Consider the following 15787-nt stretch of genomic DNA (forward strand, 5'->3'; position numbering starts at 1 on the left):
ACAGTTACAGGAAGACTAAAGAGCATTTCAGCTCAAATTGTCTGACCAGGCTTTAGGCCAGACCAAGACCACTCACAGAAGGGAACGGGTTAGGACTCCCCTCTGCACCAGTCTCTCTAAGTCTAGTTCAAGAGTCATCCGAACTGGGATAGTTTTTATCACCTCTACCTTTGTTACTCTGTACAAGACTTAACACTGTGTGTCAAAAATATTGTTTTATTCTTTAATTCAAACAGATGCCGACAAAGTTCCACCTCCATTAAAAAAAAAATATTTAGAATTGGTTACACTAACAGCTTCCAGTAACACTTGGCACACCATCAAAATAAAACCCCAAGATGTTCAAAGAAATACCCATGTTGTCCCCAAAGTATTTGTTACACAGAATACAATCAAGTTTACTGGTTATGACAATTCATAGAATTTCTGCACTGTTTTCTTGAGATGTGTACAGTTCTCACTGCTGCAGTGCATCAAACAGCATGGTGTGCCAGCTGCTATTTCTCCATGAAAAGGCCACTGGAATACCCATATGATTGTGAACCAGGCTGCAAACTGCTGCACAAACTCTCCCAAGAAAAGAACTTTCCTGAAGACCTCACAGCTCATCTTTATCCCAGTCATCCAAATCCACATCACTGAGATCAATGTCATCTTCAACTGGAAGCTGTGGAGAGGGAAGGTTTTAAGCACACACTTGGAAGAATTTCAGGTCATCACCGACCGGGAAAAAGCTGAATTGGTCTTGTAAGTAAAGGTCTCTCCTGTCAGCTCTTGGGCAAAAACTCAGTGTATTAAGTACAACAGATCAGAATTTAGACTAAAAGGTTGCTTTCTACAAATAAAAACATTCCAGATAGAGGCAAATACAGATCAACTATGTAACAAAACTACTTCCATATTCTATGTTTTCATTCCTTCTGCTGAACCCTAAGAACAGACTTAATCTCTGTGTTATTTATTACACAGGCTATAACCTTACACACTTTCTGGCATGAAGACGGCAAGGTCAGCAGGTTGCAGAAGCAAAGCCTCCACAGCTTTCAGCTCTTGAATACATGCACTACCACCACCCTCACTTAGCAAAGGTCCAGCCTCAAGAAATTCAACTTTCAGACTGTATCCTAACAGACAAGCAGTAGTACCTAGCTACAACATCAGGTGAGCGGTGTTTGGTCCAGTGGCAGGATTTAGATGGTGGTAAAGCATGAACAGAACTTGCCACATGAATTTTCACCTTGACAGTTCTTAACTATTCTGTCCAGTCACTTCTGAACCTAGCAGATCATCATCACTTCTAGAGATGGAACACCTCTTACCTCACCATCTTTGCCATCCCAAGGTTCAACGGAATGAATTTTAGGGAAAGCTCCACCACCCACTGGTGCTGTAGAGCCACGACCAACAGATAGTTCCCTGAGAAAAGAAACAAACCAACCAACCACAAAAAAAAAAAGTTAAATTTAAGATGTTTCTGCAGTCTCCATTCACCTGGAACAGTGCCTGCTTCAACCAAAAGGAAGCTAACTTTGAGATCTCATTTCTTGAAGCAATCTAACCTGTCCAGAAGCAAAAGCTTGTCCAAGTGATAAGCAGAAAGTGATAGGGCTCTTCAAGCAACACTGCAAATTCATAACTGGATCCAAACAGACCAACTGTGCAAGTTACCCCACTTCACATTTCAGCACTGTAGCAGTCATGGACAAACACAGCCCCTTTAACTCTGCTGTTTATCAGTTAAGGCAACTCAAAGGGGAGTTTAAAATGCAATTTCAGAGGCCCCTTGCAACTGTTGCTACCAGTCACCAGTGAACTGCTGTGGACAGGAAGCCTCCAGGGGTTACAAGCAGTAGGAAGTAACAGCTTCTTCTTTGTTATAGTCCACCGTCAGCTAGCTTTGCTCAAAAAGCTCAACATTAACATCCTGACAAGACAATCCTTCACACTGTATCAGAGTCAAATAAAACGAATAAACACACTCCTTCCTAGGTGGAGGCTACAATTTTTATGCTCTTCGCAGTGCCAGTTCCCTTTCTTTTGGCCAGCAGTGCTGAGACTGCCTGCTAGATTACAAAAGCCATGTACAGGGCACCAATTTCACAGCCACCTGCAGCAGCTGTGCCCACGCTGCTTGTTTAGGTCAACAGAGAACCAAAATATTTTGAGACTGTGGTAGTTTTAGGCTATGCCTTTACAATTTTTTCAACCCACCACAGAGACCAAAGCTCACTCCTGTTTTCAAATTGTTTTCAGAAGTTGTGCTAAAATTACCATTTAAGCCTACAAGGCCAGCTTCTTAATTCTGCCTACCACAAACCAATAGTCTGCTTCATTAGTTGCAATCCCCACTGAAATCATTCCCTTACTCCAGTGAAGGCCTGTTGTCTTAATTCTTGGAACTACATAAATCTCGTCTGATCCAGAAGAGATTTTAGTCTGAAGTCATAGCCCCAGTTACAGAAAGTCACTTAAAAGATTTCATACCTGAGAAATTCATTAATCCCTTGCTCACTGAATGATCCTTTCAGAAGGGCAAATTTCATCTTCCGAGCATTAACAGCTGCCATTGCTGGATACCCAAAGCCTCCAATCCCCAAAGAGCTCTCAAGATCTGACTGAGCACCTGCTTCTGTCCACAACCACCTCGAGGAGAAGATAAAATACAAAACTAATAATTAGGATAGGCACTACAGTCATTCTGAATCTTGCAGCTCTGCAGAGTTCAGGATGGGCTCTGAACTGCCCTTGACAGTGTCAACTCTTACTGAAGTCAGCAGGGAAAGGGTCCCAATTTTCAACCATGTAACAGAAGAAAGTCCCTCAAGAGCACCTCTAGACTAGCGCCATGCTCACAGCCACAGGAAGGTGCAGCAGGACAGCCATGAAGGGGTCCAGGGACAGAACTATGTTACCAATCTGAACAAATTTCTACACTTTAGCCTGTGTCAGGCGGTGTTTTAAACTGGCTTAAGTCAGCTATCTAAAACATGATGAAGTACTGCCCAAATCCCACTGGAGAGGATTTCTGGCCAAAGACTGCAAGACCAGGATTTCACTCAGTATTAGTTCCTCACTGGTCAGGTCTCAGTTCCTCTAATGCTTTGCAAGTCCTCTGGAATCATCCAGCCTCAGGATTTTCCCTCAGGCTTTCAAGCCTTTGGGTCCCCTTTCCACAGCAGTCAGCTGTCTCACTTCCTAGAGAAGTTGCAGAGATCCTAACCTCCACTTGAGAGGAGGAGAAAAGGCAAACCATGATGGCCTGACTCTGTGAGAGCATGAAACTTTGTCAATAAAGTGCAATTTTTAGTTATTTTTTTAAAGAACTCAGTGATACTGGCAGACTCAGCCACCAGCAAAAGTAAAAAGATGGCTTAAGCTGATCTCGTTAGTGCTTGAATGTCACTTGTAAATGCAGGATTTGACAGGTGGATTAAAAGCAGCACCCTTCACTTTATTCTAAAGCCACAGCATCCCTCTCCCCTACTACAGTCAGTGAGACACCAAGACAGGCAATGCTGAACAAGGCACCCCTCGTATCTGCAGGTGAACTGCTGCCACACAAATTACCTCCCCCTACTTCTAAAAATGCTTGCATCTTTTCCATGACAACCAGTCTACAGGGACACTTACCCCCACATTTTCTTTTTGTATTTTTCAGCCATTTTTAACATGACATCCAGGTAAGAATTCCTCCCTGAAGCTCCTGTTTGATAGACAGAATTTCAACAAGTTCAAAACCATAGCTACATGCTTTACAGAAGTCTACTTGCTCATATGCTTACCTGTGTCAAGAATATGAGGCAGGACAGAAATGATACAGAGCTGATGAGCATCACAAGTACTCTTCAAAACATCTTCATTAATTATCTAGGAGAATACAGCAGAAAGCCAGTGAGAGCAAGGCTCAGCTACCCAGTAGTGAAGGCACTTCCCTCCAACAGCCTGTCAATTCCATGCTACAAGGTAAGAAGCACTGAAACAACTTGACACAAAAGCTTACAAGCCTCTTCTGTTTCACTGGTCTCCCAACACAAAGCTAATCACAGAAAGTTCACAAAGCCATCTGTTGAGGTTTGCAGAAGCAGGAAAGCAAGGAGCAAGGCTCACAGAGAGCACCACAAGGGGTCAGTCAGTGCTCACAATTGCTGTCCTTGGGCCAGGACTGGAAATGGCACCTCCAGACTTACAGACATACCTACAGGCTTCACTCACAGCACTGCTAGGGTAAGAAGAGCCAGCAGGCTGCTGTACTTACTGATGGATAGGACATTTCATCCGCTTTTAACAGCAATACCAGTTTTGTGTGATCTACCTTAAAAAACAAGGAATCAAGCCCTTTATCTACACCAGTCGTCTCCAGACTTTGACTGTGCACCCCTACTAGTAAAAAACCTTCTAAACATACAGCTCCAATATATGTACACGAGTGATACACGTTTGCTGCTATTAATAATACACATTCGCTGACATTATGCACATCATAAAGCACACAGACAATAGACCTGGCAAGAGAGTGACAAGGATTAAGTGAACACCATTAAAAAACATCTCTGTAAGTTGATTAACAGTAGCAGGGCGGGCTGGTTTGTTTTTTTATCGGGTTGCATTTGGTTGGTTGGTGCTTTTTTCCCCCCCTTCCTCCATACCAATGGATTGTCTTGCATGCACCCCACTGGAGACAGCTAATGACCATTTTGAATCTATCAACTTCAATCTGAAACTCGAAGTCACCATACAGAGGGTGGACTTTTTTGGACAGCAAGCAAGAGAAGTCATTGTACATCTCCTAATAGACAGCTTACAAACAACAAAACCCTGCCCTCTTCTAAAAAAAAAAAAGATGGGGCACAGAACCCAAACTTTGTTCAGACTCCCTGGTACAATTGCTGTCAGTGCCTTCACTGTATCACCTCTGACACACTTTCAGTCAACAACTGATTTGCAGAACCAAAGTAACAGAAAGCTGAACAATCCAAGTGCCCATGCTCAACTTTGTGGCACACCAGTGCACAAGCAGCACACCCAGTCTGCTTTATCTACAATCCCAGTCATGTAAGAACTGCTGCAAAGGACATGATGGAAAAGCAATTTGAGAGAGTGATGCAGAGGTACCTCCAGGAGCTCGGGTGGTGGTACGTTATCAGAAAACAGGTCCAGAGCACGAGAAATTATATCAGACCGAGTTCTCCCACCATCATAATCGACAGGGTCTTCTCCTTTCTGAAAGATTTTAATGGTGGGAAATCCACGGATCTGCAAGACAGATTTAAGCCATCAGTTCAAATAAATCAGAGTATTTATGGTGGAAGTTATCTGCTACTCTGATGTGCTCTAGATTGAAAGAAAGGAGGGAATTTAACATCTACATGAACGAAGTCTCACAGCATGTTCTAACTGAATTTGAACAATTTTGTAGCTTCCTGCACATCCAAAATTCAAAACAAGTTCAACACACACTAAAACACTGTTCAAGTTTCGTCTCTAGACACACCAAGCACTGCAGGCTGAAGTACCATGAGGACTCCATATTTATCAGACAGTTGTCCCCTTTGTCTGTGGAGGTACAGCACTGTGCCGCCTACAGAGCGGCAAGGGGCCCTTAAGGTCCCTCTGCTACACTGCTGGTAAAACTTGTTCAGGGATCCTACCAACTGCCAGCTCACAGGAGAACTAAGCAGCACTCAGTAAGTTCCCTGCACTGCATTAAAACTGAAGAATCAGTTCCCTCCACGTGCAGAACACAGTCTGGACAGCTAACACTGCCAGTGATCGCTGGTAACCAGCTTCAGGATGTATGGGTACCTGCTGGGGTTCTGGAGATGCACAGCCAAACAAGCTGTCTGAGAGGAGAACCCTCACACCTCAGATACAGCTGTAAAAGATCTTATGAACATAAATATCCTTTTCCATCAGCAACATCTGCATTTTGTTCCTTTCCTCTCACCCCACTTGTCTACATTGTTACTAACATTCAGGAACAAACTAGTTGTGGAAAATGCAGTATCACTTAACATTACTTTTAGCACAAAACTTTTAACTGGCACCAGATTGAGGAACAGGTTCAGTAAGTACTAAAGGAAAACCTGACCTACCAGGGCTGGAAAGCAAGCTGTAAGCACTGCAGAGCACACTCACCCCATATCGGCCTGCGAGCATCTGGTTGACTGTTGCATCTACTGCAGCCAGCTTCACTTTTCCCTTTGTTTGTTCCTTCACCTCAGTGGCAGCAGCTGCCCATTCTGGCTCCAGGCTGAAAGACAGCACCAGTACTCTGAGCTCTCTTAGAGCTAGCAAAAGCATACCACATCTCAGCAGGGAAAAAAAACACTCAGGACAAAACACAAAGTCTCTGCAGAGCATGCCAGCTAGGTTTTGATGGTCCCACCCAGGATCTTGATTAGGCCACTTCTGATATCCTGGTGGTCCCCCTTGGTTTTGTCTCTCCCATATCCTCATTCCAGCCTGTCTGATCAAATTTCTTTCCTCTGCAGTAAATAGAATACTCAAAATTGCTTGCACCTCTTTCCAGGTATATGTATTAGGACCCAAAAATTGATCCAATCTCTCAGCTACACCTAAAGGGTCATCCAACAAAGCACCCAACTCTTTCCTGAAATTACGCACATCTGATGTATTAAGAGATACAGTCACAAATCCTATTCCTCCCTGGGCACCCCCCCATTGGCACCTCCCTAAGTGGATGTAATCCTACACTGCTTTCTCCTTTGTCCCGTTTTCTTAATTAATTTGGCTCATGGCTACCGCAAATATTAATGCAAGTGAAAGAATCTCAGTAATTCCCACCCGCGAATGCTATTTCATAGGTACCCACAAAACTCATGCAAGTGGAAGGATCCCAGCTTCTGCCCGCGAATACTCTTAAGCTTCAATCTTTCACAGACCCGTTACCAAGGGTCACAGCTGTGGCAAACAGCTCAGACAGAAGCCACAACTAAAAGATCCCAAAACCGCGATTGCTTCGGAACTCAAATAGGTAGCCGAACACAAACACGAGTAGCTGTAATCTCCCTACCCGGACGGAATACAATTTTACTCACCCTCATCTGGATCTTCATGCACAAAGTATTACAAGGGATAACGTATTGCAAGTTGAACAAAAAATTTTTTTGCTTGCTCTTATTCAGGTTCAGAAAACACTGATTTCCCATCTTCCAAAGCTACACTTAAGCCACCAGAACCTCCGGCAGGGGCGCCCCTTCAAATGAGGCCGAAAGATAGAGAAAAATTCCTGGCCACGCACCAAAATTGTTATATATAAAAAATATCTTTAAAAAAATATATAATATATAATATATATATTTTATTACATAATAAAAATATAATATATATTATATATATTGCATAATATATATAAAGATATATATAAAAATATATTTTAAAATTTTATTGGGAATAAAGGCAAGCAAAGCAGCACGCTGGGCTGAGAAAAAGGGACAAAAACACAGCAACAGCAATAGCTTTTTTTTCTTCTTGTATAGCTATCTCATTTACTTAAACATGCTTATGTTAGATAGAAGGCAGGGATATGATGATGAGTTCTTAGAATGTTCTGGGGTGCTCAGGAGGAGGATGGGATCAAAGGATGAAGTAATCTTTCTCACAGTGTCTGATGAAAAGCCTCCCACCTTAAACATGCACTGTTCCCAAGGTTTCTTATCTTAAATCCACACATTCCAAGGCAGAGCTAGTACCGCTTTTATCTTTGGTCTGTCTGGTTGAAAAGTCTGTTCGAGTTTTTCGAAAACGGCTTCTTGCAATCTTTCAAAACAAGCTCCTTGAACTTTACTCCTAACTCACCTTTTGCCACAAATCACATTCATAACAGAACACTTCTGCTGCACCAGAGATAAAAGATTTCTTTTAGGGGATATCCCACACAAGTGAGCACTAATGGGAATTCAACTGTCCAACAGAAAAGCCTCATTTACTTTTTGCAGTGCCCACACCATGGGGCATAGAACTCCACCATCCACACATCGTCGCTGTTGATGATGTTCTTGTCAAAGCTGTCATCGGTCAGCTCGATCACGTCCCTCTTACCACCGCTTCCGCTGTCTCGGCTCTGCAAGACACAAACGGACCCTAACAGCAGGAAGAGGAACTGGTTTCCCACACAAGGCACCTCCTGCATGTCATGTCATGCCAAATGGCCTTTGTTGGAGCGTAGTGTTCGGTCATACAACTCTCCCATGTTAGGACTGCCACGATACTGCTGCCACAGGACTTCAAAGCAGTAGCCAGGCAGGTTAAACTGACTAACAGGATCTGGGAAACTTGCCCAGTTCTTCATGCTCTCACCTGTCCAAGAACAAAAACCTTTTCCAGCCCACTTCACTCCAGTGGGCCCTGATGTGCAGGCAAAACAAATGCATGAGTGCAGCACACACTACAGGGCACAGTCCACTCAGCTCTCCTGAAGATGCTGGTGTGTATTTGCCCCACACAGAAACAGCAGTACAAGACAGAAGCTTTTCGATTTACCTTCGGGGAGAAATCCCATAAGCCAGCTTCAGAACACTACCAAATTAAAACAACCTCCTCCATCTAGCTTAGACTGGTAATGGTACTTCAACCAGATGGAGAATGGGGCTAAAGGGGTCCTCAAAGGGTCCCTGATGCACCTGAGGAAGAACAACCCCATGGACCAGTACATGCTGAGGACTTGACTTGCTGGAAAGGAGCTTTTTAGAGAGGGACCTGAGGGTCATGGTGGACAAACTGGATGTGAGCCAGCACTGCATCCCTGTGTCAAAGCAAACAGCCTCCTGAACTGCACTAGACAGAGAGATGAGAGCCAGTCTGGAGAGACTTTCATCTGCTCAGCCCTGTAAGAAACACCTGGGGTGCTGTGTCTAGCTCAGGGCTCCCCAGTATAAGAGGCAATGGAGCAAGTCCAACCAAGGATCAAAGCTGATGAAGGACTCTGAATATCTGACATATGATAGGAAGCTGAAAAAGCTGGGATTGCTCTGTAGGAAAAAGAGAAGGCTCAGCATGGATCTTATCCATGTATACTCAACTGGAGGGGAATAAAGAACATGCAGGCTCTTTGCAATGGCCAGTGACAGGACAAAAAGTGCATAAGCTAAAATATAGGAATTTAATTTAAAAATAATAGAACACTTTTCTACTGTGAGACTGATCAAACACTCCAACAGGTTGCTCAAAGAGTGTAGTTCATCTGGAGTCTCGGTTCTTGGAGTATATAACTTGATGGGACACAGCCCAAAGCAGTCTGCTCTAGCTGACCCTGCACTGGGCAGGGGGACTGGACCAGACAACCTCCAGAGATGCCTTCCAACTTCAACTATTTGGTGAACCAAGACAGGGGCACGAGCTCCCATCTCTCGTGAAGGACAGTCTCCAGATGAAAACAAGCACACAGTTCCTCAAATACCTGCTTCCCAGAGCTATATCCTCCACTCCTGCCACTAAGACGATCTTTCACTAGGGACCGGAGAGCACTGAGAGCAGCATCAACAATGGCATCACTGGTCCTGCCACCTGCAATGCAGCAGAAGGAGCTATTAGTGATTCCATTGGAAACTTAACACCCCCTCACTCTAAGGATTTGTCAAGGAAAGCAGAACTGGGTTATGACAGATAGGATACTAGTGGTGGGACATCACTGGCTCAGCAGATTGCTCTACTCCACTTTTCAAGCACCCACCTTATCTGATGGCAGGAGACTGTAGTGAGCTCCCAGTCTGACAGGAATGAAGGAATAATTCTTTGGAACTGCTGGTCTGCCACCAACAACTACAGACTGGAGGTGGGCCTGCCATCCCACGCTAATTTGGTAGAACAAGTCCCACCCATGTATCTCAGTTACCACAAGCACCACAAAGGAAGGAATTGCCACACAAGACAGCATTGACAGTGACCATAATTACTGAACTGAGAATTTTTTATCTGTGCAACACATGAAAGAGCATCACATTCACCTTGATAATCCTCTGCTTTGTTTTTGTTGGCTCCAAATATCTTGATAGTTGGAAACCCTCTGACTCCATACTGTCCACCCAAGGACTGATGTTTATCTGCATCTACTGCACCCACTTTCACTACACCCTGTGGAAGTGAAAACAAAACCCTAAGTTTTCTACAGTGAATTAACACATTTTGTACTCTGCGCATGCTAGAGAAAGAGTTATTGGGAGGCTAAGAGAACTGTCACCAGAAGAACAATGTTAGTCTCCCAAAGGCATTAAACTACAGAACAGCAAATGCCCATTTCTTTTTGTATCGTGACAACCTGAACGTTCAGTTGTTCGGGTTTGTTGTTTTTTGGGTGTGGTGGGAGTGGTGTTGGGGGTTGTTTTTTTCTTTATGGTGGGTTGTTTGTTTGTTTTGTTTTTTTAGTTGGGCTTTCTTTTTTGTTTGGCTTTTTTTTTTTTAAAGGGGAATATATTTTGCATAGGGCAGAGCTCAGCAAAACCAAGTTTTCTGCGACTAAAGGAACAGTCACCACTAACAGCTTACAAAGCTCTTTTCAGATATTCATTTGTGCTGCTCTTACACTTCAGAAGCAAGTGATGGATAGTGAGGCAGAAAAGAGAAATGCGCTATTTTGGACGATGCCTGGATTGTAATGCCTTCTGGTACTGCTAAAAGCAGCCCTGGAAAACAGTAATGGAAATTCACAGGGACAAAACTCAATTCCTTCCTTTAAAATTCAATGGCTTCTTTTAAAAAATAAAATAAAATTGAAAACGCCACAAAAATCCTGACTTTAAGCACTTTTGGATGACCACTTCCCTGGCTGAGCAAGTATAATTAAAGTGACACAATTTTGGGGACCAAACCCTACCTCCAACTTCCTAAGCCAGATGACAAACAGTCCATTGCCACAAGCACATTTGAAAGATTAAACTTACTTTTAATGCTGTTGCTGCCTTCTTCCACTCAGGGGTTAGTCTTTGACAATGACCACACCTTTTAGAAGAAAAAAAAAAAGCAAACACAACAAACCTGTTTTTGTCATTGTCATTCAGACCTGACAACTATCTCACAACACACAGAGCAGTCTCATTGGCTTTGCAATTATAGAACAGCCACTTAGAGCAAGCTGTAGGAGACTTTAGATAAACTCATGAAGAGGGGAAAAGGCTGTGCCACAATTTCACATCACCATTCAGGCTTCAGAAATGTCCACGTGCATTATGTAAGTGCACACAGACACACACATGCACACATCTCAACAGCTATCTGGCTTTCCTCACACAGAGGCAAACGAGCACCAAAATCCCTATTTGCCAACTAGTCTGATTGCAAGCTAGAGCAGACCTGTGATGAAGTCTGAAAAATTCCAGAAGTAACTTCTTGACTACCAAGAATTGCTAGCACAGCATTTCCGGGACATGTCTGGGAGAAAAGACGAACAGCTGACTGGCAACTACTGTATAATGACAGCATCACAAGCCTTCAGGGAAAGAGGAGCTGCCAATTTACTGTCCTTGTTCTACACTTGATTGCCATTATTCAGTAAAGCTTCCTGTTGCCCAGGAAGCTGCAGCAACATTAGGAGAGGCACAGTAAACTATCCCCTAGTCCAGAGTAAGGCTTTTGAAATGAAAGGCCCCTCTTTCCAGAACATGGAGCTTTGGACAGCAGTAAGACAGTAAATTTGTGCAAAGATGAAATATACATCACCAGAATGTATATGGAAGAGACTCCATGCTCTGGACATGAGTAGGATGGGAGACAGACGTGCTAAATTAAGCTGTACGAAACCAGTATTTTTCGATGGAAACTGGAAATTCCCAGTGTGAATTCTGTGAAGATCTGTGCTCTCACATCAGAATCAGGTTCCCAAAGACAGAAGGGAGGGACCTTCTCGCTTATCTATTGCACTTGATCAGTCATTTTCCATACTGCTTTCAGCAGAAAAATTTAAGCAGCAAAACGTCACACAAGGTTTTGTAGTTGCCAACTGCAAGTATTTGCCAACTTGAAATCAATTCCTTCATTTTTCCCTCAAAAAGGTATTTAAAACAGGAATCCTAACTACAGCTATTTTGCTAGTCATGAGGCTTTCAAATCAACAACCCTAATGCCAACAACTGAATGACACCCTGGACTGATCACCAGCTCCTTCAGGACAAGAGCAAACAAGTGCACAGCTGTAACCCTTACCATGGGGCATAGAACTCCACAAGCCACAGGCTCTCACTCTGAATAACCTCCCTGTTGAAGTTATTTGGTGTCAGCTCGATCACATCATCGCTGGCCGAATATAAAGCGTTAACTGCCAGGAATAACGTGCAGGTCACTGCGCCTAGAACAAACAGCAAACCAATCAGCATTCCTGCAGAACACGTATGATTCTCCTGTTGCCATGGCTAGACCATCTCCCAACTCCCTGCAAATCAGAAGGGAACGTAAAACAAAACAAAACAGGAAAGATGTTTCCTTTTGACCAAGAAAATACAGCAGCCGAGGCAAGATATATTCTTCCCCTCCTCATTCAAGTCCCAATGCCACAGATTCAGGTAATACCTTCTCTGTGCCTAAAAACCAGGTGGAGTTACACCACATCCACTGTGGCTCTCCAGAGAGGATCCCATCAGCACTGCTACCTGAACTACTACTGGTATAGCGGAGCAGCAGTACTGCCACAGATCTCCACGCCAGCTACATTTTCTTTCAGTTCTTTCTTACAGAAACTTCTAAGCCTATTGTCCACACCTCCCACACAGCAGGTGCTCAGACCCATCTTTCTCTTGATCACATCATGCCGGACCACCACAATTAGTTTTAGTACAGTTACACTGATTTTAGAACCAGCACTTGACGCACTGGAAGTGTAAATAAGGAGCAACTTCATTCTTGCTCAAGAGGATATTAGTCTACCATTGATTTCTCTCTCCAGCAATAGACTGGAGAGCACTTAAACCTCTCTGGTTACCAGCTCAAGCAGTCTTAGAATGCTGAACCAAAAATGAATCATTAAAATGTACAAGGAGATTGCCTTCTCTTAAGAAAGGCTTCATACTTCTGGCCACTTCTGGATCTAATTATTGCTTGAGAGTTTGCATCCAAAACCTTGTCATCCTTGTTTCTACCTACAGAGAGATTGAGAGATTACTTGATAAAAAATGACAAGCATCTCTTTTAGCAAAATCCACACATCAAAATACTTTTTTAATCCACCAAAGATTTGGGGGGGGGGGCGGGGGGGCGAAGTAAGAGCTTGGACACAAAATTCAAAACTAGGCAAAAAAAAGGCAGCTTTACCCCAAGTGGCTACTTGCATAGGAAGCTGCACATTCTGTCTCAAGATTGAACACAAGAGGAAGGTACAATTCAGTGATGCAGAAACTCTATAGCACATGTTACACAGACTGCAGAGTCATCTGCACTTTACCAGTCCCACCCAAGAAAAGCCAGTTTCATTGCATCCGTTCTGTAGGCAAGAGAAACTGACAAAAGTAATACCTCTCAGGCTATTCAACCAGAAGATCAGGACTGAACTATCATACTGCAAGCCAGCACCCCCCTCTTCATCGCTTCTTCTAGCCCTAGGACACAACCTTTTTGGTTTTGGGGTGATCCTAGTTGGTCTCCACTACCAGACTGACGTTATTAGATTGGCTCTCTCCCTTCAGCACACTTGCGCACAAGCAGCACTTCATCAGCCCGTGGCTGTCCTGTCACAGCATGATAGTGACCCGAAGCAGCAGCTGCCACTTGATAGGGTAAGAAAATGAGGATGGAAAACACTACCTGAACCTTCAAATCAAGGTTTCAAGACAGAAGCCTTCCTCTAGATGGTACAAGACCATTACACTGGACTCAGTGTAATCTGGCATCACCTAGAGATCTCTGGAAGAACATACTCAGAAGTAGAACAGGGTTCATGCAGCTGTTTCTGTCACTTCTCTCAAATAAGTTCTAGCTTATCCAAAAATGCCTGCTAAAGAGAATTCACAGAGCAAACACCTGATAAAACACCGCTAGACACCTATCACTGGTTTTGGGTGGGTTTTTTTAAACTATGACTTATGAGCTGGCAGTGTAATTTTCCTTTTGATTGTGAAATATTCAGGATTTAATTCATCTTAAGCAAATTATTTTCCTACAAGCATCTAAGCCAGGAAAATACAAATCTGTCCTGATATTAAGGCTTGAAAAAAAAACGTTACGGGATGACGATTGCTCTGTGAAATTTCTCCTCGGAATACCCGCTCCCCCTGCAGCGGAGCTCTCCCGTGTCGGCCATGTGCGGGGCTCCCCGCAGCGTCGGCGCTTCTCTAAAGCGGTCGTGAAGCAACTGCCCAGCGGCGTCACCGATTGATTCAGCACCGAGCTCCGGCGGCAGGGGAGGGGGAGCACAACTTCCCCCGGGTTCTTCTTTGTCTGCAGTCGCTACTTTCGCTGCCCCTACGGCACTGAATCGCAGGCCAAGGCATCCAGGCAAGCGAAACGTCGCCGCTACACGAAACCACAACGGGATTTTATTAGAAGGATGAACAAACACCTGGGGGGTTAGCTATTTGCTGTTGCTGCTGGAGTCTTTAGGCCGTTCACCCGCGTACCGGTAACCACCGAGGAACCGGGGGCGGTAAAACGGACCGACAGTGGCCGAAACGCGGCCGCAGGCACTGTCCCCAGTACATGCCGCCTGTCTTCGCTGAGAGCGGCCTGCACAGTCCCGAGACCGAGCCCTTCCCAAGCAGGCACCTGTGAGCCCAGCCCCAGCTCGGCCGCTCCCTCCCGGAACGACCCCCTAGCTCGGTCGCTCCCTCCCGGAACATCCCCCCTCCCCTTACGGCACACAGCTCCTACCCCACCAGAGACGGCTCGCGGCACGCGCGCCCATGACTGCCGCTCCTTCTGTCGTCGCCGCCGCAAAGACGCTACTCGCTCCGCCCACGCGCAGCGTGTTCCATGCCGTGGCCGTCGCCCATTGGTGGCGCCGGCGCTGGCGCTCTAGGGTATCCAATGGGGGCCGGCCGCGTAAGGCGCTGCGGGGCGTGGGCGGCTAGAGGAGGTGCTGAAGAGGAGGCTTGGGGAGGCCGGAACTGGAGTGAGGTTTGGGGGCTGGTTAGGCTGTTTAAGGGTGGAGGGAGTGGCAGGGATGTGCTTGATAAACGCTGTTTGCAGGCTGCCTCGGAGAAGACACTTTCCGCCCGCTTCTAGCAGTGTACTGCCACAGCCAGAGCGCCCTCAGCTGCTGCTGGCATCAGGCGCTGGGGGGTGTTGGAGGCCTCTAGGCTTTCGAGAAGGAGGGCAGGCCAATAGCTTGGCGTTCTCATGATGTCACTGAGAAAACCAATGTAGGCATCCAGATTTGAAAAACACTTGTGAGTCTCACGCTTGGTGTTTAAAAATGAGAAATTGGCCTAATTGCCACCTACTGCAGGCCAAAGAAACACAATTAGGAGGGAAGGGAGGGCTGGCGCATGCTCGTGACAAACACGGTTGAAACCTGCGTACACTGCTGTCATCCAACAGAGTCTTGGGAATTTAGGGTGTTTATGTGGCTGTTTTGTATGAAAAATCATCACCCCAGCTCAGAAGCTCTAGAAACAACTAATAGAAGAAGCTGGTTGTTGCTCCCTCCCTTAAGAGCACATCGCAGGAGAGCACTGGTGATTGGAGCTACGTGATTGGTGGACAAAGGCTTTTTTTGAGCTAGGATTCGAAGATTAAGTGAGCTGTGAATTTTTTTACTTTAGTAGTAGCAGCTGGACTTTGTGTAGCATTGAAATAAAATTTTTTACCCTCATCCACACCCCCCATTATTTCATGTGTGTAAGTGGGA

At 44.9% G+C, this 15787-nt stretch overlaps 1 protein-coding gene across 1 annotated transcript; it reads right to left on the bottom strand.

Moving 5' to 3' along the window:
- Nucleotides 1-117: 117 nt before the first annotated feature.
- On the bottom strand, nucleotides 118-14859 carry PDIA6 (protein disulfide isomerase family A member 6). Its single transcript, XM_054383465.1, has 13 exons — nucleotides 14809-14859; nucleotides 12157-12298; nucleotides 10899-10956; nucleotides 9966-10092; nucleotides 9419-9525; nucleotides 7950-8083; nucleotides 6136-6250; nucleotides 5113-5253; nucleotides 3783-3867; nucleotides 3631-3703; nucleotides 2485-2643; nucleotides 1320-1416; nucleotides 118-667 (listed from the first exon to the last, which is right to left on the bottom strand). Exons 1-13 carry the CDS (start codon nucleotides 14840-14842, stop codon nucleotides 599-601), a joined length of 1341 nt encoding a protein of 446 aa, XP_054239440.1. The 5' UTR covers nucleotides 14843-14859; the 3' UTR covers nucleotides 118-598.
- Nucleotides 14860-15787: the final 928 nt, after the last annotated feature.

The sequence above is a fragment of the Indicator indicator genome, chromosome 9, assembly GCF_027791375.1.
Source record: "Indicator indicator isolate 239-I01 chromosome 9, UM_Iind_1.1, whole genome shotgun sequence".
Lineage (NCBI taxonomy): Eukaryota > Metazoa > Chordata > Aves > Piciformes > Indicatoridae > Indicator > Indicator indicator.